The following is a 27,846-nucleotide window of genomic DNA, read 5'->3' as shown; positions in this document are numbered from 1 at the left end:
CCTTGGAAGAAACTTATTAGCTATTCTACTGGTCAGTTGGTTTTTGAACCTCCTTTCATACAGACGGAGTTACATGCCTGATGAAACCAAAAAGCAGAAACACGTGTCGCCGGGTTATCATCCTTGTTCCTTTCTGCTACCCTTTTTTGCGGAATTTACCCAAAAAACACTTTCCTGTCATTCATTACATCCGCGTTAAAGTTTTCCATTCTAATTTAAGGGTTTGGTAGGTGGCAAGCAGTCATAATTCAATATCATCCTCAAAATTACTGATATCCGTTACAAAAAACTCCAAAAAATCAACAAAAATTCCAATATCAATAATTTCAGCCGATGAAAATCCAACCGGAATTTATTATTGTTTATTTTGTTTCGCTTTTGTTTACCCTTCCGGCAGAATCCGTTTTACGGGCACTAACTTTCCAACTGAAAGCACGGACGGTTTTTAATTTTGAAAATGGCGTTAGAATTTTGCAAGTAAAAGTTTACTCGTAACAACGTAAATAGAAATGTAAGTGTTTCGAATGTGAGATTTACAGTCTATATTTCGAAACAATTTAGTAGCCAATTTCAATCAGTTTGAAAGCTTCCAAAAATTTATAGAACTGTTTTAGAGTTTCCAAATGCTACTAAACCAGTCCAGAACCTTCAATATCCTCTATAAACTGTCCAGAAACCTTCCTAATGAAGCAGCATAAAACATTTTAAAACCCTTTCAAACACTGTAGAAACTCCAAAATGCCTTCCAAAAGCTTACAAAACCGTCTAGAAGCTTCCAAATGCTTTTTAACTAGTCTAGAAGTTCTAAAAAAATATCAAGACAGTCTTAAAGCATCCGTATGGTTCTAAAGCAGTTAAAACTCTAAAAAATTTCTAGAACCGTTTAAGAGTTTCCAAATGCCTTTAAAACAAGTAGTTTTAGAGGCTTCTGGTATTACAAACTGCCATCCTGGGGCCTCCGGCACTTTTAGAAGTCTCTTGTAATGTTGAAAATGGTTTTAGAGGCTTACGGCGGTACAAAATTCCATTCTAGAGGCCTCTGGCACATTTAAAAGTCCCGTGCAAGGTTGAAAATGGTTTTAGAAGCTTATGGCAGTGTAAAATGTCATTCTAGAGGCCTACGGAACTTTTGGAAGTCTCTTGTAAGGTTGAAAATGGTTTTAGAGGCTTCTGCTGGAACAAAATGCCATTCTAGAGGCCTCTGGCACTCTCACAAGTCCGTTGCAAGATTGAAAATGCTCTTAGAGGCTTACGGCAGTACATAATGCTATTCTAAAGGCCTCTGGCACTTTTAGAAGTCTCTTGAAAAGCTGAAGAGGGTTTTAGAGGCTTATGGCTGTACAAAATGCCATTCTCGAGGCCTCCGGCACTTTTAGAAGTCTCTTGTAATGTTGAAAATTGTTTTAGAGGCTTCTGCCAGTACAAAATGCCATTCTAGAGGTCTCTGGCATTTCTAGAAGAGTCTTGTAAGGAAAATGGTTTTAGAAGCCTTTGTCAGTACAAAATGCCATTCTAGAGGCATCTGGCACTTTCAGAAGTCCCTTGCAAGATTGAAAATGGTTTTAGGGGCTTATGGCAGTACAAAATGCCATTCTAAAACCCTCTGGCACTTTTAGGTCTCTTGTATGGCGGAAAATGGTTGTAGAGGCTTATGGCAGTTCAAAATGCCACTCTCAAGGCCTTTGGCACTTTTAAAAGTCTCTTGGAAAGCTGAAGAAGGTTTTAGAGGCTTATCGCAGTACAAAATGCCATTCTAGATGCATCCGGCACTTTGAGAAGTCTCTTGTAATGTTGAAAATTGTTTTAGAGGCTTATGGCTGTACAAAATGGCATTCTAGAGGCCTCTGGCATTTTTAGAAGTGTCTTGTAAGGTTGAAAATGGTTTTAGAAGCCTTTGGCAGTACAAAATGCCATTCTAGAGGCCTCTGGCACTTTCAGAAGTCTCTTGCAAGATTGAAAATGGTTTTAGGGGCTTATGGCAGTACAAAATGCCATTCTAAATGCCTCTGGCACTTTTAAGTTTCTTGTATGGCTGAAAATGGTTGTAGAGGCTGATGGCAGTTCAAAATGCCACTTTAAAGGCCTTTGGCACTTTTAAAAGTCTCTTGTACAGCTGAAAATGTTTGTAGAGGCTTATGGCAGTACAAAATGCCATTCTAGAGGTCTCCGGCACTTTTTTAGAAGTCTCTTGTTAGATTGAAAATGGTTTTAGATGCTTATGGTAGTACAAAATGCCATTCCAAAGGCCTCTGGCACTTTTATAATTCTCTTGTATGCCTGGAAATGGTTGGAGAGGCTTATGGCAGTACAAAATGCCACTCTAAAGGCCTCTGGCACTTTTAAAAGTTTCTTGGAAAGCTGAAAAAGGTTCTAGAAGCTTATGGCAGTACAAAATGCCATTCTAGAGGTCTCCGGCACTTTTAGAAATCTCTTATAATGTAGAAAATAATGTTAGAGGCTTCTGCCATATTACAAAATGCCATTCTAGAGGCCTCTGGCAATTTTAGAAGTCTCTTGTAAGGTTAAAAATGGTTTTATATGCCTTTGTCAGTACAAAATTCCATTATAGAGGCCTCTAGCACTTTTTTAGAAGTCCCTTGCAAGATTGAAAATGGTTTTAGATGCTTATGGCAGTACAAAATGCCATCACTCGAAAGGCCTCTGGCAATTTTAAAAGTCTTTTGGAAAGGTGAAGAAGGTTTTAGAGGCTTCTGGTTTGCCATTCTAAGTGCATCTGGCACGTATATTGTAAATATTAAAATTTTTCTACAAACCATATTTTATTTTTTGACACAAAAGTAACAACAATATGGGATACACTATTGCGCCATCCTGTATATTGGTCTGAGATACAAAAGTCTTAAGCAGGGACTACACTAAGCAAATATTTGCTACAAAATTTATTTGCGCCAATTTTTTATTTCTTTTTGTTATACTATTACACGTTACCAGCAAATATTTCCTCAAAACCTGTTTGCTAAACGGGTAGCAAAATTTCTTTTATTGTTTGGCAAACAGGCCAGCAAATATTTTTAACAAATATTTCAAGCAAATATTTGTTTCGTGTAAGGTCTGCTTTAGGCAAGGTCGATAATAATAATGATTCGTGCATCGTCTAATGACGCTTAGACGGTTAATTAGAGGAATTTGCCTTCCTGGTATTCATTCATCGACCATTGTTGCCATTTTTGCTAGAGATCATTAAATTGTCCGTCTTTATCGAGGACAACACGAGCATGAATTTGCTTAAAGTTGCGGTTTATTGAATGATTCATTACGAGTAAAGTTCCTGGTGCAATGAGAGAATTTGCAATTGATATACAGGGTGTTTCTTAATGATAAACCGTAAACTCAACGATTTTTAATCAACAAATTTGTATAAACATAAATACAGGATGATTTATTTAATTTTGAACTTTTTTTTTAACTTCTCTATTTTTCATTTTATCAAAAAATTACTTAATATCAATCTTGTAATTTGGGTCTACTTTATTTCTAGATAATCCATCAATATACAGGGTGTCCCAAATTTGAGCGACAAACCAAACATAATTTTTTAAATGGGATGACACATTTTTTATTTGATTTTTGGAATCTACGTCAAATTCTGGGCCTACTTGATGGAAAATGTTTGGATCGATACTCAACTGTTTTTGCCTTAATTTGACCACTCCCCTAATCGAGCTAAAAACCCTAAATTGAGTAAAATTTTATTGCACTTTTCCAGAAAATTGCAAATAACTCGCTTATTCGAAACATTCTAGATATACACACCGTATAACAAAAGAAAGCTAATGAACGGGGCTCTTAAGTGACGCTGAGCGGAGACGGCTAGGTTGCCCCGTTTGGTCGCTAGAGGGCGTTAAATTTGGCTCTTGTTTTTTTGTGGTTTTTGGTAAATATCTCAGGAACGCTTCAGGTTAGAGGTCTGATTTTGTACCACAAACGCACCTCGATGGGATGCAACTTTTAACTTCTATACACTTTTTCGGTATTAGGTACCGTTTGACCTTGAAGAAAACAAAACCAGTTTTGGCTTCGTGGCACCCTTAAAAAATGACATTTAGACAAATGACACTTTACGTCAATTTTGTCCTATTAACCTGAAGGTATTAGGTATTAGGTTTATTCAGAAAATGTTTATAATAAAAATTCAAAATTTTCTCAAAAAAATCTGTTGGTACCAACCATTGAAAATTTTGAAATATGGTATATGGTAGTTTTTAATTTTTCAAGGTCACACGGTGCATGGTACAAAAAAAGTGTTCAGATAATAAAAGTTGGGTAACATCGAAGAGCGTTTGCAGTAAAATTTTCAAATGTCTCACTTAAAGCGTTCCTAAGAGATTCAAGAAAAACAACGAAAAACTATAGCCAACTTTGACGCTCTCTAGCGGCCAAACGGGCCAACTTAGCGGTATCCGCTCGACGTCACGTAATAGCTCCTTTCATTTGCTTTTTTTTTGTCATTTAACGTGTCTATATAGAATGTGTCACATAAGCGAGTAATTCACGTTTTTTTTTAAAAAAAATGCACCAAAATTACGAATTTTAGAATTAGAATTAACATTTTAGATCAACTAAGCGTAGAATTTGACGTAGATTCCAAATATCGAATAATAAGTGGGTATAATATATATAAGGAGGTGTTCAAAATTCAAAATAAAAATAAAATAAAAAAAATAAAATATAGTAGATATAGAGTAGAAAACTAAAAATGAGGCAAAATCCAACAAAATTTTTAAAGTAGTTTATACATTTTTCTGACTACCATACAAATATTATTATTTATAAAAAAAGTTTTTATTTTTAATATATACCCTGAATAACTTGAATACAAACCGGAAAATTTAAAATTAAGCCAAAATGCCCACGCATTTCCACTCTTTGTGAGGCTTGATGCTTTTATAAATTTAATTGGATGTAGGGTTAAAACGAATAATTCGGATTTTCGTAATTAAATTTATATTATTTTATGAGTTGCTTACACTCTGACCAAGCTTTATTTTATAAACATGAGTAATATTTTCAGTAGAGTCCGGATTTCTAGGCATTTTGCTTTTTGTAAATAATAAAAGCCACCAACCTTTGATATCTAATATGAACGATTCATGCAAAAACACGTCATTTGACAGATTTTTTTTCATGTCTTTTTTGTTTTTTTCTTTTTTTGTGCTTGTTTTAGTTTTTGGTGCTTATTTACTGCTTTTGTATAATTTTATTTTTTATAGGTTAATTTACAGTACAGTGTAATTTCTCACCAACAATATAATGAAATCAATCTGAGTGCACAAAAATATGTATACAGTGTGTCCAAGATAAGGAGGGCTACTATGGGGAACTTGGAAACGGTTATCATAACCTTAATAAAACAACATTTAGAAAACCTCAATTTTTTTTTTGGTTTTTGAGATATTTTGAAAAAAGTGAATTTTTGGATTTTATATTTTTATTTTTTTTGTGATGTTAATGTTGGACTCTGACGATAACTAATAGCAACAAAATAGCACAATAGCACAGCAAATTTAAAAGCTCTTTAAAGTGGCATTATGTTTTTCATTCCGACGTTTCGTCTTAGCGAAACCATCATCAACCTCTTTTTTTTTAAATATCAGATTCTGAAAGCTGACTTTATTGCGAATTCAATGATGTATGACACTTTATGGTTTAAATGCGTTTTACTCTGTTTTTGGTATTAATGGGCGTAAATTTAACGTGTAAAGTAAAATTCAATGTGACAGGAAATGTTACTGATTTTACGAGTAAATTCCAATTTGACCAGTAAATTTATGAGTATAATTGAAATTTGCTTGAAAGATATCATTGTTCTGTCATGGCTGTCATTAATTTAAAAAGTCATAAATCTGAATTACTACACTTATCATGCACCCCCTGTATACTAGCGGCACTGACGGACTGTAAAACTTCCAGGAATTTTATTTAGCAGTTCTTTACGAACATTTTTCCTCTCTCTCAAATTTTTCGTAACTCTCACCGTTTCTGAGTTATTTAGCAAAAACTGGTTTCAGTTGAAATTGTGGTTCTAAATTTGAGCAGGATGGTTCAATCAATCAATATTCCTATCATTCCATGGCGGAACATAGGGCCTCAACAAAATGTTTCGATCGGACTCTATTTCTAGCAAGCATTTTGATTCCTTGCCTGAAAAATTGCGTATAGTGTGTCCAAAAATAGTCAATCGCTATATTTTTCATACACACCCTGTATACTTGAAGCAAAAACGATTCTTCAAATTTACGGTGTTGGGTTAAGGAGTTGATCAGGAACATTTTTGGTCTCTTTCAATTTTTTTGTAAGTTTTACTGTTTTTGAGTTATTTAAGAGAAACTGTTTGGTGCAACAAATTTACAAATCAGTGAAATTGTAATTTGAGTCAGGGACAAAATCGCATCTAAAATTCACTTGAAGTGGCCGAATCATGTTTTTAAACCCACTTAGAGTGAGAAAATTACTGTTTTAAGCACATTTTTGGAATCCTCATTAAATTTCCTACCTAATGACATAAAAAAACTACAAAATCGGGTACAGTTTTGACGAAAAGTGGTGTCAAAATATAAACTGTCTGAAAAACGCTTTTTAAAGGACAGTTATGAACAAAACTTCCCATAAAACCCACTTAGAGTGAGAAAATTACTGTTTTAAGCACATTTTTGGAATCCTCATTAAATTTCCTATCTAATGACATAAAAAAAAACTACAAAATCAGGTAAAGTGTTGAAGAAAAGTGGTGTCAAATTATAAACTGTCTGAAAAACGCTTTTTAAAGGACAGTTATGAACAAAACTTCCTGTAAAACCCACTTAGAGCGAGAAAATTACTGTTTTAAGCACATTTTTGGAATCCTCATTAAATTTCCTATCTAATGACATAAAAAAAAACTACAAACTCAGGTAAAGTGTTGAAGAAAAGTGGTGTCAAATTATAAACTGTCTGAAAAACGCTTTTTAAAGGACAGTTATGAACAAAACTTCCTGTAAAACCCACTTAGAGTGAGAAAATTACTGTTTTAAGCTTACTGTTTTAAGCACATTTTTGGAATCCTCATTAAATTTCTTATCTAATGACATAAAAAAACTACAAAATCAGATAAAGTGTTGAAGAAAAGTGGTGTCAAAGTATAAACTGTCTGAAAAACGCTTTTTAAAGGACAGTTATTAACAAAACTTCCTGTAAAACCCACTTAGAGTGAGAAGATTACTGTTTTAAGCACATTTTTGGAATCCTCATTAAATTTCCTATCTAATGACATAAAAAAAACTACAAAATCAGGTAAAGTGTTGAAGAAAACTGGTGTCAAAGTTTAAACTGTCTGAAAAACGCTTTTTAAAGGACAGTTATGAACAAAACTTTCTGTAAAACCCACTTAGAGTGAGAATATTACTGTTTTAAGCACATTTTTGGAATCCTCATTAAATTTCCTATCTATTGACATAAAAAAAACTACAAAATCAGGTAAAGTGTTGAAGAAAAGTGGTGTCAAATTATAAACTGTCTGAAAAACGCTTTTTAAAGGACAGTTATGAACAAAACTTCCTGTAAAACCCACTTAGAGTGAGAAAATTACTGTTTTAAGCACATTTTTGGAATCCTCATTAAATTTCCTATCTAATAACATAAAAAAACTACAAAATCAGGTAAAGTGTTGAAGAAAAGTGGTGTCAAAGTATAAACTGTCTGAAAAACGCTTTTTAAAGGACAGTTATGAACAAAACTTCCTGTAAAACCCACTTAGAGTGAGAAAATTACTGTTTTAAGCACATTTTTGAAATCCTCATTAAATTTCCTATCTAATAACATAAAAAAACTACAAAATCAGGTAAAGTGTTCAAGAAAAGTGGTGTCAAAGGATAAACTGTCTGAAAAACGCTTTTTAAAGGACAGTTATGAACAAAACTTCCTGTAAAACCCACTTAGAGTGAGAAAATTACTGTTTTAAGCACATTTTTGGAATCCTCATTAAATTTCCTATCTAACGACATAAAAAAAACTACAAAATCAGGTAAAGTGTTGAAGAAAAGTGGTGTCAAATTATAAACTGTCTGAAAAACGATTTTTAAAGGACAGTTATGAACAAAACTTCCTGTAAAACCCACTTAGAGTGAGAAAATTACTATTTTAAGCACATTTTTGGAATCCTCATTAAATTTCTTATCTAATGACATAAAAAAAACTACAAAATCAGGTAAAGTGTTGAAGAAAAGTGGTGTCAAATTATAAACTGTCTGAAAAACGCTTTTTAAAGGACAGTTATGAACAAAACTTCCTGTAAAACCCACTTAGAGTGAGAAAATTACTGTTTTAAGCACATTTTTGGAATCCTCATTAAATTTCCTATCTAATAACATAAAAAAACTACAAAATCAGGTAAAGTGTTGAAGAAAAGTGGTGTCAAAGGATAAACTGTCTGTAAAACGCTTTTTAAAGGACAGTTATGAACAAAACTTCCTGTAAAACCCACTTAGAGTGAGAAAATTACTGTTTTAAGCACATTTTTGGAATCCTCATTAAATTTCCTATCTAACGACATAAAAAAAACTACAAAATCAGGTAAAGTGTTGAAGAAAAGTGGTGTCAAATTATAAACTGTCTGAAAAACGATTTTTAAAGGACAGTTATGAACAAAACTTCCTGTAAAACCCACTTAGAGTGAGAAAATTACTGTTTTAAGCACATTTTTGGAATCCTCATTAAATTTCTTATCTAATAACATAAAAAAAACTACAAAATCAGGTAAAGTGTTGAAGAAAAGTGGTGTCAAAGTATAAACTGTCTGAAAAACGCTTTTTAAAGGACAGTTATGAACAAAACTTCCTGTAAAACCCACTTAGAGTGAGAAAATTACTATTTTAAGCACATTTTTGGAATCCTCATTAAATTTCTTATCTAATGACATAAAAAAAACTACAAAATCAGGTAAAGTGTTGAAGAAAAGTGGTGTCAAAATATAAACTGTCTGAAAAACGCTTTTTAAAGGACAGTTATGAACAAAACTTCTTGTAAAACCCACTTAGAGTGAGAAAATTACTGTTTTAAGCACATTTTTGGAATCCCCATTAAATTTCCTATCTAATGACATAAAAAAAACTACAAAATCAGGTAAAGTGTTGAAGAAAAGTGGTGTCAAATTATAAACTGTCTGAAAAACGCTTTTTAAAGGACAGTTATGAACAAAACTTCCTGTAAAACCCACTTAGAGTGAGAAAATTACTGTTTTAAGCACATTTTTGGAATCCTCATTAAATTTCTTATCTAATAACATAAAAAAAACTACAAAATCAGGTAAAGTGTTGAAGAAAAGTGGTGTCAAAGTATAAACTGTCTGAAAAACGCTTTTTAAAGGACAGTTATGAACAAAACTTCCTGTAAAACCCACTTAGAGTGAGAAAATTACTATTTTAAGCACATTTTTGGAATCCTCATTAAATTTCTTATCTAATGACATAAAAAAAACTACAAAATCAGGTAAAGTGTTGAAGAAAAGTGGTGTCAAAATATAAACTGTCTGAAAAACGCTTTTTAAAGGACAGTTATGAACAAAACTTCTTGTAAAACCCACTTAGAGTGAGAAAATTACTATTTTAAGCACATTTTTGGAATCCTCATTAATTTTCTTATCTAATGACATAAAAAAAACTACAAAATCAGGTAAAGTGTTGAAGAAAAGTGGTGTCAAATTATAAACTGTCTGAAAAACGCTTTTTAAAAGACAGTTATGAACAAAACTTCCTGTAAAACCCACTTAGAGTGAGAAAATTACTATTTTAAGCACATTTTTGGAATCCTCATTAAATTTCTTATCTAATAACATAAAAAAAACTACAAAATCAGGTAAAGTGTTGAAGAAAAGTGGTGTCAAAGGATAAACTGTCTGAAAAACGCTTTTTAAAGGACAGTTATGAACAAAACTTCCTGTAAAACCCACTTAGAGTGAGAAAATTACTGTTTTAAGCACATTTTTGGAATCCTCATTAAATTTCCTATCTAACGACATAAAAAAAACTACAAAATCAGGTAAAGTGTTGAAGAAAAGTGGTGTCAAATTATAAACTGTCTGAAAAACGATTTTTAAAGGACAGTTATGAACAAAACTTCCTGTAAAACCCACTTAGAGTGAGAAAATTACTGTTTTAAGCACATTTTTGGAATCCTCATTAAATTTCCTATCTAATGACATAAAAAAAAACTACAAACTCAGGTAAAGTGTTGAAGAAAAGTGGTGTCAAATTATAAACTGTCTGAAAAACGCTTTTTAAAGGACAGTTATGAACAAAACTTCCTGTAAAACCCACTTAGAGTGAGAAAATTACTGTTTTAAGCACATTTTTGGAATCCTCATTAAATTTCCTATCTAATGACATAAAAAAAACTACAAAATCAGGTAAAGTGTTGAAGAAAAGTGGTGTCAAAGTATAAACTGTCTGAAAAAACGCTTTTTAAAGGACAGTTATGAACAAAACATCCTGTAAAACCCACTTAGAGTGAGAAAATTACTGTTTTAAGCACATTTTTGGAATCCTCATTAAATTTCCTATCTAATGACATAAAAAAAAACTACAAACTCAGGTAAAGTGTTGAAGAAAAGTGGTGTCAAATTATAAATTGTCTGAAAAAACGCTTTTTAAAGGACAGTTATGAACAAAACTTCCTGTAAAACCCACTTAGAGTGAGAAAATTACTGTTTTAAGCACATTTTTGGAATCCTCATTAAATTTTCTATCTAATGACATAAAAAAACCTACAAAATCAGGTAAAGTGTTGAAGAAAAGTGGTGTCAAATTATAAACTGTCTGAAAAACGCTTTTTAAAGGACAGTTATGAATAAAAGTGCCTGTAAAACCCACTTAGAGTGAGAAAATGATTGTTTTAAGCACATTTTTGGAATCTTCAATTAATGTTTCTAACCAACAACCTGAAAAAAACAAATCTGTATCTCTAACCTTTTTCAAGATCCCCATAGTGGCTCTCCTTATCAACACACCAAATTAATATAATAATTAAGAGTTCTTTTGGCTGTATTTTCGTTATTTTTTTACGTTATCTGTGAAAAACTTGTTAACTAGATCGAACAGTTACGTCAAAGTTGTCAACTCGTTCAAAGTTCGAAGTTAGTTTGTTTCTTCTTCCTGTTTCTGTTTAAGGATAACGTTTAATTTGTGTTTATTTTTTCTGCTCTTATTATTGCTCACTTTGGCTTATATAATATTTGTTAGTTTTCATAATTTTTATATGTAGAAATAGAAAATAAAAAAGACTTTATCTAAAATATTATAAAATAGGTATAATATACGTTTTGAATACAGGGAGTATATCTGTTTTTTTTTTCTTACAAACATGCAGTTTTTTTGCATATAGGAATCGCCAATTTAAAAATTAACAAATCTGGCTAGTTGCCATATATGTGTGTCCCATAAGTAATGGTAAATAATTTAATGACGTATTTATGGGGCCAAAATAATTTGATTTAGCACAACTTACCTCAGACAAAAAGTCAACAGAAACACTCAAAAGAAATGAATTTTTTCACTTAACACGCGGTCCCCTTGGAGTTTCTTGCTAAAATTAGGTATTCGAGGGATTTCGATGGTGCCAAATTTGATTATCTACACAGTTTTAAGCAAGCTTATAGAGGTCACCATCTAAAACCAGTGATTTGCTTTAAAATCACTCTAACTTTTTTGACAAAAAAGGTATACTTAGTTGGCATCCTTAAGATCAACAGTTTACGGGATATTTGCAATTAAAGTATTCGGTGCCAAACATGATTGCAATTTGTAATCTTCTTGGAGGATGGAACCTTAAATCATTTCTCATTACAAGTGAGAAATTACTTAAACAAAAATTTTCTGAATCGTTGAATTGTTCGGAGAAGCCAAATATCATGACCAGCACCAAGTTGGAAAATTGGTCCTCCAGATTTTTACCTGAAGCATTTTGTGTATGAAGAAATAATAGATAACCAAGGCAAGTTATTAATTTCAACTTAAAATGCTGTTGAGACATTTTGGAACACTAATAGACAGTTATTTCAACTAATTTTTAATTTTTTTTTATAAATGCATCGAGGTCAATATTTTAATTGCAAAAAACTCGAAAACCGTTTGTTTTTGGGATACTTACCTTTTTTCGCAAGAAGGTATTGGAAAACAAATATTCGGGTTACAGCTTCAAAAGTTATGTCGATTTTAAAGCGAATTAATTTCTGCAGGTGGCGACCTCTGCGTGCTGGCTTAAAACTGCGTTGATAATTAAATTTGCTATCTTCAAGAAACCCCGAATATCTAATTTTACCAAGAAACTTCAAGTTATTTATGAGTAACTAAAAAAGACCATTTAAAAAAAAATAACTTGATCTATCAAGAAGTACTTGCGCCGAAAAATGCAAACATTGCCAGAAAGCGGAACAACGTGAAGGAGTTGTGTCCATCAGAATGGTTCAGCTGAAGACCGATGATGAATGGAGTCCCGATGAGATTAGGAAGGATCAACTAGAAGACAGCGACATAGGCCCGTTGTTGTTGAGAAAGGAACAAAGCGAGCCAAGACCAACATGGCAAGAAATCTCTAGCAAAGGCCTGACGTTCAAAGCACTTTGGGATCAGTGGGACTCGCTTGTGGTTGAAGGCGGCTTGCTAAAAAGAGCTTGAGAGAGTGCTGATGGAAAAGAGATAAGAAAGCAGCTGGTTCCCAGAGAAAGGGTCGACAACGTACTGGAGGAAATGCACAATGGAAAGACTGGTGCTCATTTGGGAGTAAATAAGACTTTGGACAAAATCCAGCAACGATTTTTCTGGACGTGAAATCATGGTGTCGACAATGTTCCATTTGTGCAGCTAGCCACGGACCACAGACGAGATCCCGGGGACCTGTGAAACAGTACAACGTAGGATTGCCATTCGAACGTTTGGCCATAGACGTCGCTGGGCCTTTTCCTGAGACCAACCGAGGCAACAAGTACATTCTTGTTGCTATGGATTACTTCAGCAAATGGCCTGAGGTGTTTGCGATTCCAAATCAAGAAGCCAGCACAGTCGCTGATATTCTCGTCGAAAATGTCTTCAGTAGATTTGGTCTGCCGTTGGAGTTACACTCTGATCAGGGACGAAACTTTGAGTCCAAGCTCTTTCAGAGGCTCTGTGACCTGCTAGGCATTAGGAAGACCCGAACAACGTCGCTTCATCTTCAGTCGGATGGATTGGTCGAGAGTTTTAATAAGACCACAGAGCAACATCTCTCAAAGGTTGTTGATCAGCATCAGAAGGATTGGGACCAGCATATTCCGCTCTTCTTGATGGCGTATAGAGCAGCAATCCACAACTCAACGGGACAGTCACCATCTAAAGTTCTGTTTGGTCGAGAACTTCGTCTTCCATGTGATGTGGTGTTCGGATCTCCAACAGGCCAAAGCACGAACATTGAGAACTACGTTGACGAGTTGCAAGAAAGATTACTGAACATCCATGATCTGGTCAGGGAAAGTTTGAATCTAGCTAGCGACAAGATGAAAGCTCGTTATGATCTGAGGGCCAATTCGGGAGGGTTCCAGAAGGACGATAAAGTTTGGTTGTTATCCTCAGAGGAAGAAAGGCAGAGTGGTTCTAGAACGTGGTTTACCGAATATAAAAGCGGTCTCGACGGTGGAGTAGTAGTGAATTTGGGAACGCGGTAATGTTTAAATAGTGGAATTGTAGTAGTGTTTTTTTAGTAGCTGAATTAATTATTGTACGGAGTGTTTTGAAGTGTAAATAAATGTATTAATTGTTGAGTTAAATTGACTTTGTGTAAACCCACGGGAAAATCGTAACAATATAAAACACTTTTTTACATTTAATACTGATTAATGATAAGAGACTAGAATGTATGTATGAGTTTGCTGTATACATAAATTACCACTCAACTGAGGTAAAAATGCACTTTTAAACAAAAGTGCCTCTCTAAAAAAAAAATGGTCGTGGGTTTCTAGTTCCGAAATGTTGTTGCACATATTTTTTGGAGTGGAATATTACGCCCTGCTTCGTTACTATATTCCCCTGTTTATCCAGAGTGTCCCTCTAAATGTGATATAGAGAGAGGGGTATAGAGGAGGTGGGAGAATGTTTATCCCGGTTTAATTGCATTTACTTCCATCACCGTGCCAGTTGTAAATAAAACGCAATCTCTCCTGTAGTTGCATTTTAATATGCGCAGTAATATGACGTTAATTATTATTGCCTACACTTTAGTCCGCCATTTTGTAAACACACGCAAAATCGCAAATCTAATTAGTTGTTAACTGAAATTTTTGCATTTTACTGTACCCCCGGGAATGTTTGAACTGGTATACGAAGCAGAACGACGAAAATACACAGGATGTTACAAAAAAGTAATCTAACAGAAGGGCAGAAGTTACAAAAAAAGTTATAATTTAAACACAAGTTTTGCACATAAAAAAAATGGGAATATAAATAATCTGCCAAACAGTCACGTTACCCTAGAAATGTAGCCAAAAGATCACAACACCAGTAAATATTTGAAAAAAAATTGGGAAAAATTAGGTGATTAACAAAACTATAACGATTTACAAATTATACCAGTCACGTGATTCAATATTTTTTTTTATGCAAACAAAAATTCTAAAAGGATCGCGTAAAGACAAAAATTCTGAAAACCTAAGGGTATTGTTTTGCTAGTTAATTCTCATTACCTTGTAGCTTCTAAAACAAGATTTTTTTTAATATAGTTTAGAAAGTTTCATTTTTTTAACTTTGAGCTATATGACAAAAGAGATAATATGTGGGAAGAACTAACTACGCCACTGTATAAGGAGTAATTTTTACTTTATCGATACGTTAACAAATAACAATATAGTACTCAATAATAATAATATAATAATAGTGTAACAATAAGAATAGCAAAATAACTAATATAGTACTCATTTTGGGACAATTTTGTCGTTTAAGGCGAATTTAAAACAGGACTTTTCTAAATCCTAGTGGGTTTCACAGGCGATATCTGACTGTCTTTTCAAACTGTGTTTTTAGCAGTTCCAACTTTGACACCTTTTCTCACTGACTACCAAATTATGTAGTGTTTTTTCAGGTTATTGAATAGGAAACTTAATGAGGATTCCAAAACTGTGCTTAAAACAGTAATTTTCTCTCTCCAAGTGGGTTTTTTTACAGGCGATTTTGTCCCTGACTGTCATTTCAAACTGTTTTTGGCAGTTCAAATGTTGACACCACTTTTCTCCCTGACATTATCAAATTTTGTAGTGTTTTTTCAGGTTATTGAATAGGAAATTTAATGAGGTTTACGAAAATGTGCTTAAAACACTCATGTTCTCATCTCAAGTGGCTTTTACAAGCGTGTTTGTCCTTGACTGTCCTTACAAACTGTGTTTTTGGCATTTCAAACTTTGACACCACTTTTCTCTCTGACTGTACAAAATTTTGTAGTGTTTTTTCAGGTTATTAAATAGGAAATTTAATAAAGATTTTAAAAATGTGGTCAAAACAGTCATTTTCTCACTCCAAGTAGGTTTTACAGGCGATTTTGTCCCTGACTGTCCCTACAAAATGTGTTTTTAGCAATTCAAATTTTGACACCACTTTTCTCTCCGACTTTACCAAATTTTATCATGTTTTTTCATGTTATTGAATAGGAAATTTAATGCGGATTCCAAAAATGTGCTTAAAACAGTCATTTTCTCACTTCAAGTGGGTTTTACAGGCGATTTTGTCCCTGACTGTCCCTACAAAATGTGTTTTTAGCAATTCAAATTTTGACACCACTTTTCTCTCTGACTGTACCAAATTTTGTAGTGTTCTTTTAGGCAGTTAAATAGGGAATTTAATGAAGATTTTGAAAATGTGCTTAAAACAGTCATTTTCTCAGTCCAAATGGGTTTTACAGGCGATTTTGTCTCTGACTATCTTTTCAAACTGTGTTTTGGCAGTTCAAATTTTGACACCACTTTTCTCTCTGATTTTACCAAATTTTGTCGTGTTTTTTCATGTTATTAAATAGGAAATTTAAAAGAGATTCCAAAAATGTGCTTAAAACAGTCATTTTTTCACTTCAAGTGGGTTTTACAGGCGATTTTGTCCCTGACTGTCATTTCAAACTGTGTTTTGGCAGTTATTTTGACATCACTTTTCTCTCTGACTGTACCAAATTTTGTAGTGTTCTTTTAGGCAGTTAAATAGGGAATTTAATGAAGATTTTAAAAATGTGGTTAAAACAGTCATTTTCTCACCCCAAGTAGGTTTTACAGGCGATTTTGTCCCTGACTGTCCCTACAAAATGTGTTTTTAGCAATTCAAATTTTGACACCACTTTTCTCTCTGACTTTACCAAATTTTGTCGTGTTTTTTCATGTTATTGAATAGGAAATTTAATGCGGATTCCAAAAATGTGCTTAAAACAGTCATTTTCTCACTTCAAGTGGGTTTTACAGTCGATTTTGTCTCTGACTATCTTGTCAAACTGTGTTTTGGCAGTTCAAATTTTGGCACCACTTTTCTCCCTGACTTTACCAATTTTTGACGTGTTTTTTCAGGTTATTGAATAGGAAATTTAATGAGAATTACAAAAATGTGCTAAAAACACTAAATTTCTCACCACAAGTGGATTTTACAAGCGGTTTTGTCTCTGACTGTCCTTACAAACTGTATTTTGGCAGTTAAAATTTTGACATTACTTTTCTCTCTGACTGTACCAAATTTTGTAGTGATCTTTTAGGCAGTTAAATAAGGAATTTAATGAAGATATTAAAAATGTGCTTAAAACAGTCATATTCTCAGTCCAAGTAGGTTTTACAGGCGATTTTGTCTCTGACTGTCATTTCAAACTGTGTTTTGGCAGTTAAAATTTTGACATCAGTTTTCTCTCTAACTATACCAAGTTTTGTAGTATTTTTTCAGGTTATTAAATAGAGAATTTAATGAAGATTCTAAAAATGTGCTTAAAACACTCATGTTCTCACTCCAGGTAGGTTTTACAGGCGATTTTGTCCCTGACTGTCTTTACAAACTGTGTTTTTGGCAGTTCAAACTTTGACATTACTTTTCTCCCTGACTGTATCAAATTTTGTAGTGTTTTTTCAGGTTATTAAATAGGGAATTTAATGAAGATTCCAAAAATGTGCTTAAAACACTAATTTGCTCATTCCAAGTAGGTTTTACAGGCGACTGTCCCTGACTGTCCCTACAAACTGAGTTTTTGGCAGTATTAAATACGGTAGAACGGTGGAAATCGGCAGATATACCGTTTTAACGGTAAACCTGGCAACATTGTACCGATTTGTAACCTTAAACTAGTTATCAAGGACGACAAAAAGTGACATGTTGTAACTACAAAGATCTCCATTTCGTATTAGTCAAAAACGTTTTTGAAGTTGTCGCTGAGTAGCAAAAACTGGACAACTTTTTTGTTGGATTTCTATTTACTGATTAACCGCCATTTGCACCGTCGTACTTTAAGCATAGCTTAAGTTAAGTGTGGTTTGGAGTGTGACTTTTTTCACCTGTACTGTCACAGTCTGACCCACACTTAAATTCAGCTCGGCTTACAAAACGACGGTTCAAACGGGGGTAAATGCGCACTTTCATTACTGGTTTTGTGACTGGAATTTGTTATTTCAGGTGACATTGGGGACCTTAAAGCCGGTAGCAGCCAAAATAGTGGTATTTGGTATGTGATTTAACCTCGTTTTTGACCGACAATCCGACATGGAGACTGAAGAGCTTATAAAGCTGGTAGATGGCATTTACAAGGTAAGTCTAAGCTTTTAATACACACAAACTTGACAACGTTGCTTCGTTTTCCTCCCTTCTTGTCCCTAGGGAACCGTTCTTTCGGTCAGGACTTTGAGGACGTTGAAAATGTCCCCCAAATCCAAACACGTTCTTGTCATTAATAATTATTTTTTCCTACTAGAGTGCGGTAAAGTTACTTTTTTTTAATAAAAATTGATGCTCATAGAAAAAATTTTGTACGAAACAATGCGGAAAGCGTCTTTTCTGCCTTTAGCTGCCTGCCCGTGTGCTTTTACTTTCTGAATGACCATAGGAAGGTTGTGTCGTATTTGACAACCGTAACGTGATACTAGAATAATATTTATTATTAATTATCACATGATCGCTATCCAAATAATATTCATAGAGTTATGCAAGTCAGAATGTCACCAAAAGTGCACGTAAAGTGTTTTTGACGTTCTAGGAGATTTACGTTTCGTATGATTATATTTTGGCAGTTGTGACATATTTGACAACAGTCACGTGATATTAGAACAATACTAATGTACATTATCACGTGACCACTGTCCAAATAATAATCATAGGGCTATGTAAGTCAGAATGTCACTAAAACTGCACGTAAAGTTTTTTGACTTTCTGGTGGTTCTACGTTTTGTATGACAATATTTTGACAGTTGTGACGTATTCCAAAATCGTCACGTGACACTAGAACAATATTTATGTACGTTATCACGTGACTACTGTCCAAATAATATTCATTGAGCTATGCAAGTCAGAATGTCACCAAAACAGCACGTAAAGTTTTTTGACTTTCTAGTTGTTCTAGGTTTCGTATGACCATATTTTGACAGTTGTGACGTATTCGACAGTCGTCACGTGACACTAGAACAATATTTATGTACGTTATCACGTGACTACTGTCCAAATAATATTCATTGAGCTATGCAAGTCAGAATGTAACCAAAACAACACGTAAAGTTTTTTGACTTTCTAGCTGTTCTACGTTTCGTATGACCATATTTTGACAGTTGTGACGTATTCGACAATCGTCACGTGACACTAGAACAATATTTATGTACGTTATCACGTGACTACTGTCCAAATAATATTCATTGAGCTATGCAAGTCAGAATGTAACCAAAACAGCACGTAAAGTTTTTTGACTTTCTAGCTGTTCTACGTTTCGTATGACCATATTTTGACAGTTGTGACGTATTCGACAGTCGTCACGTGACACTAGAACAATATTTATGTACGTTATCACGTGACTACTGTCCAAATAATATTCATTGAGCTATGCAAGTCAGAATGTCACCAAAACAGCACGTAAAGTTTTTTGACTTTCTAGTTGTTCTAGGTTTCGTATGACCATATTTTGACAGTTGTGACGTATTCGACAGTCGTCACGTGACACTAGAACAATATTTATGTACGTTATCACGTGACTACTGTCCAAATAATATTCACGGGGCTATTTAAGTCAGAATATCACCAAAACTGCACGTAAAGTTTTTTTACTTTCTGGTGGTTCTACGTTTTGTATGACAATATTTTGATAGTTGTGACGTATTCGACAATCATCACTTGATACTAGAACAATATTTATGTACATTATCACGTGACTACTGTCCAAATAATATTCATTGAGCTATGCAAGTCAGAATGTAACCAAAACAGCACGTAAAGTTTTTTGACTTTCTAGCTGTTCTACGTTTCGTATGACCATATTTTGACAGTTGTGACGTATTCGACAGTCGTCACGTGACACTAGAACAATATTTATGTACGTTATCACGTGACTACTGTCCAAATAATATTCATTGAGCTATGCAAGTCAGAATGTCACCAAAACAGCACGTAAAGTTTTTTGACTTTCTAGTTGTTCTAGGTTTCGTATGACCATATTTTGACAGTTGTGACGTATTCGACAGTCGTCACGTGACACTAGAACAATATTTATGTACGTTATCACGTGACTACTGTCCAAATAATATTCACGGGGCTATTTAAGTCAGAATATCACCAAAACTGCACGTCAAGTTTTTTTACTTTCTGGTGGTTCTACGTTTTGTATGACAATATTTTGATAGTTGTGACGTATTCGACAATCATCACTTGATACTAGAACAATATTTATGTACATTATCACGTGACCACTGTCCAAATAATAATCATGGGACTATTTAAGTCAGAATATCACCTAAACTACACGTAAAGTTTTTTGACTTTCTGGTGGTTCTACGTTTTGTATGACAATATTTTGACAGTTGTGACGTATTCGACAATCATCACGTGATACTAGAACAATATTTATGTACATTATCACGTCACCACTGTCCAAATAATATTCATGGGACTATTTAAGTCAGAATATCACCTAAACTACACGTAAAGTTTTTTTACTTTCAGGTGGTTCTACGTTTTGTATGACAATATTTTGGCAGTTGTGACATATTTGACAACAGTCACGTGATACTATAACAACATCTTTGTACATTATCACGTGACCACGGTCCAAATAATTTTCATGAAGTTATGCAAGCCAGAATGTCACCAAAACTGCACGTAAACGGTTTTTGAATTTCTAGTTGTTCTACGTTTCGTATGACCATATTTTGACAGTTGTGACGTATTCGACAATCGTCACATGATACTAGAACTATATTTATGTACGTTATCACGTGACCATTGTCCAAATAATTATCATGAGGCTATGTAAGTTAGAATGTCACCAAAACTGCACGTAAAGTTTTTTGACTTTCTAGTTGTTCTAGGTTTCGTATGACCATATTTTGACAGTTGTGACAAGTTCGACAATTTTCACGTGATACTAGAACAATATTTATGTACATTATCACGTGACCACTGTCCAAATAATAATCATGGGGCTATGTAAGTCAGAATATCACCTAAACTGCACGTTAAGTTTTTTGACTTTCTAGCTGTTCTACGTTTCGTATGACCATATTTTGACAGTTGTGACGTATTCGACAATCGTCACGTGATACTAGAACAATATTTCTGTACATTATCACGTGACCACTATCCAAATAATAATCACGGGGCTATTTAAGTCAGAATATCACCAAAACTGCACGTAAAGTTTTTTTACTTTCTGGTGGTTCTACGTTTTGTATGACAATATTTTGGCAGTTGTGACATATTTGACAACAGTCACGTGACTATAACAACATCTTTGTACATTATCACGTGACCACGGTCCAACTAATATTCATGGGGCTATGTAAGTCAGAATGTCACCAAAACTGCATGTAAAGTTTTTTGACTTTCTAGTTGTTCTACGTCTCGTATGACAATATTTTTACAGTTGTGCCGTATTCGACAACCGTCACGTGATACTGTAACAACATCTTTGTACATTATCACATGACCACGGTCCAAATAATATTCATGGAGTTATGCAAGCCAGAATGTCACCAAAACTGCACGTACACTGTTTTTCAATTTCTAGTTGTTCTGCGTTTCGTATGACCATATTTTAACAATTGTAGCATATTTGACAGCTGTCACGTGATACTGGAACAATAGTTATCTACACTGTCACGTGACCAGCAACAACTGCAGTCTCGTGCGGGAAAGTACCACTTTCGGCCCTTATAGGTATATAACTATTTGACGTTGTCCTGATAATTGATTTAAACACAACGACATATTGGTGTTATACAAAATTTCCTTATAAATTACTATCAAAAGCGGAAGTGAAAGGTTTTAGAAGCTGTTGATCGATAAATATAATGATGGAAATTATTAATTCTGTGTCTCGGTCTTCGAATGTTTCCTTTCCAAACAGATGGTAAATCAATTTGCTTTAAATGGAATTTATTCAATCGGTATAATTGTTAAATGTGTCAGCAAGAAGGTAATGAGATTTTCAAAAGTAGAGTCCGAATTAAAAAGCACTAAAATAGTGAAAAAAGCGGTTAAAAAGCAAAATTAATTTCCTCAAAAAAAAAACATAAAATTCTGTAAAAAAGCACCAAACTTTTTCAGAGACATTTTTTTACATTTTGTGAAACTTTTTAAACTAAATTGAAACGAATCAAAATTAAATAAACACTTTTGAAATAAATTCATTTTCTAATTTATTTAAAAAAATTTATAAGCTTGTTTTGTCAAAAATTTTGGGCTATATTGTGTTCAAAAATGAAGCTTCTAACCTAAAAATACAAACTAACTATAAACTTTGTTTTGGTGCATTCACTTGGTTAAAGCTCTGTAACTTCCAAGATTAATGAGGGAAATTTATAAAAATTTTACACAATATTTTAGACACTTTGGGCTATACATGTCAGTTCACTCTAAATAACCTAAAAAATGTAAGCTTTCAAAATTATAAATTTTTTGACTGACTGATTTTTATTTGAAACAGGAAATCACTAAACATTTATTTAAATGTTCAATTGTAAAATTTTGCCGTCTATTACTAAGGATACTACGTTTATATCGTATATTGTTAATCCGATCGACAAAGCGGATTGAAGTAAGGATTATTTACGCGGTTTTCTAAAATTTTGTGGAAGCTTTAGACTATTTTGAACCCTTTTGGGAGCTTCTAGACTGGTTTGAAAAACTGCTTTAGAAGCATTTTGTCGTTTCCGTAGTTTAAAAACCTTTTTAAACTATCTGAAGAGCATTTGGAAGGTTTTTGGACAGTTTAAAGAGCATTGAAGGTTCTGGAATGTTCTTAAGGCATTTGAAGCCTTGTATACGGTTCTAGACACATTTGGAAACTTTTAGACTGTCTTGAAATGTTTTGAGAAGCTTCTAGGCCAATTGAAGAGCATTTGGAAGCTTTTAGACTGTTCTTAAAACTTTGGGAAGGCTTTCGACTGCTTTAGAAGCATTTTCGAGTTTCTATAGTATTTTGAAACCTTTTTAAACTACTTTAAGACCATTTGGAAGGTTTCTGGAGAGTTTAAAAAGCATTGAACGTTCTAAACTACTTTTAAAGCATTTGAAAACTTATGGACGGTTCTAGAAATTCATGGAAGCTTTTAAATTGCTTTAGAAGCACACGGAAGCTTTTAAACTTATAGTGTTTTAAAAGCTGTTGGAAACTTCTAGACCGTTTTGAAAGGCATCCGACTGGTTTAGAAGCATTTTGGAATTTCTGTAGTGTTTTGAAGCCTTTTTAAACTACTTTAGGGGCATTTGGAAGGTTTTTGGACTGTTTAAAGAGCATTGAAGGTTCTGGAATGGTTTTAAGGCATTTGAAGCCTTGTATACGGTTCTAGACACTTTTGGAAACTTTTAGACTGTCTTGAAATGTTTTGAGAACTTCTAGGCTAGTTGATGAGCATTTGGAAGATTTTAGACTGTTCTTAAAACTTTGGGAAGGTTTTCGACTGCTTTAGAAGCATTTTGGAGTTTCTATAGTATTTTGAAACCTTTTTAAACTACTTTAAGACCATTTGAAAGGTTTCTGGCGAGTTTAAAAAGCATTGAACGATCTAAACTGCTTTTAAAGCATTTGAAAACTTATGGACGGTTCTAGAAATTCATGGAAGCTCTTAAATTGCTTTAGAAGCACACGGAAGCTTTTAAACTTAGATGTTCTAAAAGCTGTTGGAAACTTCTAGACCGTTTTGAAAAGCATCCGACTGGTTTAGAAACATTTTGGAGTTTCTGTAGTGTTTTGAAGCCTTTTTAAACTACTTTAGGGGCATTTGGAAGGTTTTTGGACTGTTTAAAGAGCATTGAAGGTTCTGGAATGGTTTTAAGGCATTTGAAGCCTTGAATACGGTTCTAGACACTTTTAAACTGTTATAAAAGCATACGGAAACTTTTAGACTGCCTTGAAATGTTTTGAGAAGCTTCTAGGCCAATTGAAGAGCATTTGGAAGCTTTTAGACTGTTCTTAAAACTTTGGGAAGGCTTTCGACTGCTTTAGAAGCATTTTGGAGTTTCTATAGTATTTTGAAACCTTTTTAAACTACTTTAAGAGCATTTGGAAGGTTTCTGGAGAGTTTAAAAAGCATTGAACGTTCTAAACTACTTTTAAAGCATTTGAAAACTTATGGACGGTTCTAGAAATTCATGGAAGCTCTTAAATTGCTTTAGAAGCACACGGAAGCTTTTAAACTTAGAGTATTCTAAAAGCTGTTGGAAACTTCTAGACCGTTTTGAAAGGCATCCGACTGGTTTAGAAGCATTTTGGAATTTCTGTAGTGTTTTGAAGCCTTTTTAAACTCTTTTAGGGGCATTTGGAAGATTTTTGGACTGTTTAAAGAGCATTGAAGGTTCTGGAATGGTTTTAAGGCATTTGAAGCCTTGAATACGGTTCTAGACACTTTTAAACTGTTATAAAAGCGTACGGAAAGTTTTAGACTGCCTTGAAATGTTTTGAGAAGCTTCTAGGCCAATTGAAGAGCATTTGGAAGCTTTTAGACTGTTCTTAAAACTTTGGGAAGGCTTTCGACTGCTTTAGAAGCATTTTGGAGTTTCTATAGTATTTTGAAACCTTTTTAAACTACTTTAAGACCATTTCGAAGGTTTCTGGAGAGTTTAAAAAGCATTGAACGTTCTAAACTACTTTTAAAGCATTTGAAAACTTATGGACGGTTCTAGAAATTCATGGAAGCTTTTAAATTGCTTTAGAAGCACACGGAAGCTTTTAAACTTATAGTGTTCTAAAAGCCGTTGGAAACTTCTAGACCGTTTTGAAAGGCATCCGACTGGTTTAGAAGCATTTTGGAATTTCTGTAGTGTTTTGAAGCCTTTTTAAACTACTTTAGGGGCATTTGGAAGGTTTTTAATAATAATAATAATAATAATAATAAACTTTATTTGCCAACAAAATGATATACAAATCACAAAGCAACGTCAAATGGTGTCTGTAACACCTTTACAAATAATCTTACTGATCTAAACTATGGCTAAATACGTGTATAACGTTACAAAACATGCAGCAGATATACCAACCAGTATACAATAATAAAAGACACCGGCAGTAATAATAGTAAAATACACTTATAATATGAAAATAGATACATAAAATAATCAATAAAATGTTACCTAGTAAAATTAAAAGAATAAAACTGCTTTTGTTTTAAAAAGTGGATGACTTTCTCTCTAAACACGGCGACGCTACCCGCGCCACGAACAGCGGGCGGCAGCATTTGGTACGCTTTTATAGCCCTGTATGATGGACTTCTCTCAAAAAAGGTTGACCTGTGTTGAGGGATGCGGGGTTCACTTGCACCTCTAGTCTCAATTGACATTCCTAGGGCGTAATGATCACGGTTCTTAGGAAACAAATGAGGGTTCTTTCTCATAAACACTACCAGGGAGAAAAAGTACAAAGATGGGGCGGTGAGTACATCAAGCCTAGCAAAGTAAGGCCTGCAGCTTGTCCTGGGTTTAAGGTTAAAAATCACACGAATAATGCGTTTTTGTGCAACAAACACTGATGCGCTGCTACTGGAAGCACCCCAGAACAAGACAGTGTAGGTGATCAATGACTGGATACAAGAAAGATAGTATGTCCGGATTGATTGGATAGTGAGAACATCTCGAAGTCTGCGTAACAGAGCACAACCGCTGCACAATCTAGATACGAGTATCTGACAGTTGACCTCCCAACCAAGCTGTGAGTCCATCGTGGCCCCCAGAAACTTTATGCTCTCACTCACTGGGGTGGCCTTGCCATGAGAGGGGACATAAAGTGAATAATTTGGTTTACTTTTACTAAAGTTAATCAAACCAGTTTTTTGTAGGTTTAGTTTTAAGCAATTGTCTGAGCACCAGTTTTCCATATCTTGGATGGCCAACGAACACGCCGCAGACAAGGCATTCTCAGAGAGATCTGCCAAGACAACGGACGTATCGTCGGCATATTGGCAGACCATATTTCCATTCAACCGCTCCGCAAGCTCGTTGACATAAACCAAGAACAGTAGCGGGCCCAAAATGGATCCCTGCGGTATTCCTTGAGAAATATCTCTCGGCCGTGATATGTACGATTCACTATCCTGTGTCACGCAGACCGCTTGTCTTCTGTTCTGCAAATAAGATTCGAGCAAATTAGAACAGATGCCTCGTATACCGTAGTTTGCCAGTTTTTCTATTAAAAGGGCATGGTTGATACTGTCAAATGCCTTTGACAGATCAAAATATATTCCCGCAATTTTAATATTTTTGTCAAGGTTTTCCATTATATAAGTAACTGTATTATATATGGCCAACTCTGTTGATCTACGAGGTAGGAATCCATATTGGTGTTTTGAAAGAATACTAAAAGTATCAAAATACTTATATAGCCTATTATAAATTGCTCGTTCGAAGACTTTGGAAAGAGAGGGCAGAAGAGACACCGGTCTGTAATTTTTTATGTTTGTGGGATCACCCTTTTTATATATTGGGACCACTTTAGCATTCTTCAAGCAATCCGGAAAATGGCCCTCACAAAAAGACTCATTAATTATATCAGATAATGGTTGGGAAATGAACTGCGCTACGTACTTAAGAATCTTTACAGGAATTTCATCAAATCCGGCCGAAAACTTATTTGGCAAGTTCATCAATAGCCTGAAAATCTCTTCCTGATCTGTTGGTTCTAAAAATATTGTGGGGTATTGACGTGCATCACCCAGAGGTGAAACAAATTCTCGATCATCATCTACCTCAGTGAAGTGTACATTAAATAGGTTGGATATCTCCTCAAGATCAGTGACCACATTATTATCAAGTTCAAGAGTTAAATTGCGTTGACACTTAATTTTATTTGTAATTTGATTAAAAATATTCCATGCTGATTTCGATTTGTTATTAGAGTTTGAGATCTGATTATCAAAAAGCGCTTTCTTTGTATTAGCTAGCAAGTTTCTGTACTGTTTCCGCTCCTGTTTATATCGATAGTATACATTTGTGTCATTAGTCTGCTTGTACCAAACATATAAGTCCTTCAGATGACCCGAGAAGTCTCTAATTTCTTTACTGATCCAGCTTTTTGGTTTGTATTTATGAATATCAACCACTAAAGGGAAGGCCGTTTCAAACCAGTTAAACAGCATTTCGAAAAAACATTCATACTTTGCCTCGACACCGACAGTCGCATAGACCTCCTGCCATGAGACAGTACTGAGACGCTCAATTGAACGAACAAGCTTTGCGTCTGTAAACGATCGCCTTTTCACCTTTGGAGGCTTGGGCACGATGCTTGATGGATCGCGAATCATCATTAGTTGCCCGTAATGATCCGATATATGCGATTGGAGTACAAAACAGTTCAGAACTTCACTGCCGAAACCAGAAAAAATATTATCTATCTGGGTGGATGAGGTAGCACTCACTCGAGTTGGTTCTGAAATATGGGGTGTCAAGCCGTAAGATAACATAAGTTGCAATAAGGTGTTAACCATTTCTGAATTGACAGCAAAGTCCACATTGAAATCGCCGCACACTATCAAATGTCCGCCATCACTGACACATGACTCATGCAGTAGTTCGTCAAGCCTAGAAAGAAAGACATCCACATCACCACTGGGGGGCCTATACACACATATTAACATACATTCTTGATTACCTAAAATAAATTTACAAGTACAAAATTCAAAAGATTTTTCAATTGTTCCAAGTTGAGTGCGAGTGGAGATTGTGTTAATGTTTCGAGCAAAAATTGCAGTACCGCCGCCTCGGTGCTCAGATCGAGAAGAGTAACTTTCGAGATTGTATCCATTTAAATAAACTTTTTCAATATCTTGGTTTTTAAGCCAGTGCTCGGAAATACATAACAGGTTGGGGTTTTCTACAGATGTAAGGACTTCTAATTCTAGCATTTTATTATTAATACTTTGCGCGTTTAAATGTAATATTTTTACTGATTTAATTAATTTCTTCGATTTTAATTTACCTGCCTTATCATCGGGTTCGGCGTTTGATGAGATTAATCTAAAAAATTTTTTTTTTTTGGACTGTTTAAAGAGCATTGAAGGTTCTGGAATAGTTTTAAGGCATATGAAGCCTTGTATACGGTTCTAGACAGTTTTAAACTGTTATAAAAGCGTACGGAAACTTTTAGAATGCCTTGAAATGTTTTGAGAAGCTTCTAGGCCAATTGAAGAGCATTTGGAAT

General features: G+C 34.3%; 1 protein-coding gene across 2 annotated transcripts in view; it reads left to right on the top strand.

Annotated features, from left to right (window-relative positions):
- Window positions 1–27,846, top strand: part of IRSp53 (Insulin receptor substrate 53 kDa) — a 229,710-nt gene that overhangs the window by 61,903 nt on the left and 139,961 nt on the right. For both annotated transcript variants that reach the window (XM_081983487.1, XM_081983486.1), the window contains exon 2: window positions 17,640–17,771. In XM_081983487.1, coding sequence (XP_081839613.1) covers window positions 17,727–17,771 — 45 coding nt within the window. In that variant the 5' untranslated portion in view covers window positions 17,640–17,726. The remainder of the gene's footprint in view (window positions 1–17,639; window positions 17,772–27,846) is intronic.

The sequence above is a fragment of the Ips typographus genome, linkage group LG7, assembly GCF_016097725.1.
Source record: "Ips typographus isolate SLU linkage group LG7, UJ_Ityp_2.0, whole genome shotgun sequence".
Lineage (NCBI taxonomy): Eukaryota > Metazoa > Arthropoda > Insecta > Coleoptera > Curculionidae > Ips > Ips typographus.
The sequence above is the reverse complement of the archived record's forward strand: the minus strand, read 5'-3'. Positions and strand labels throughout refer to the sequence as shown.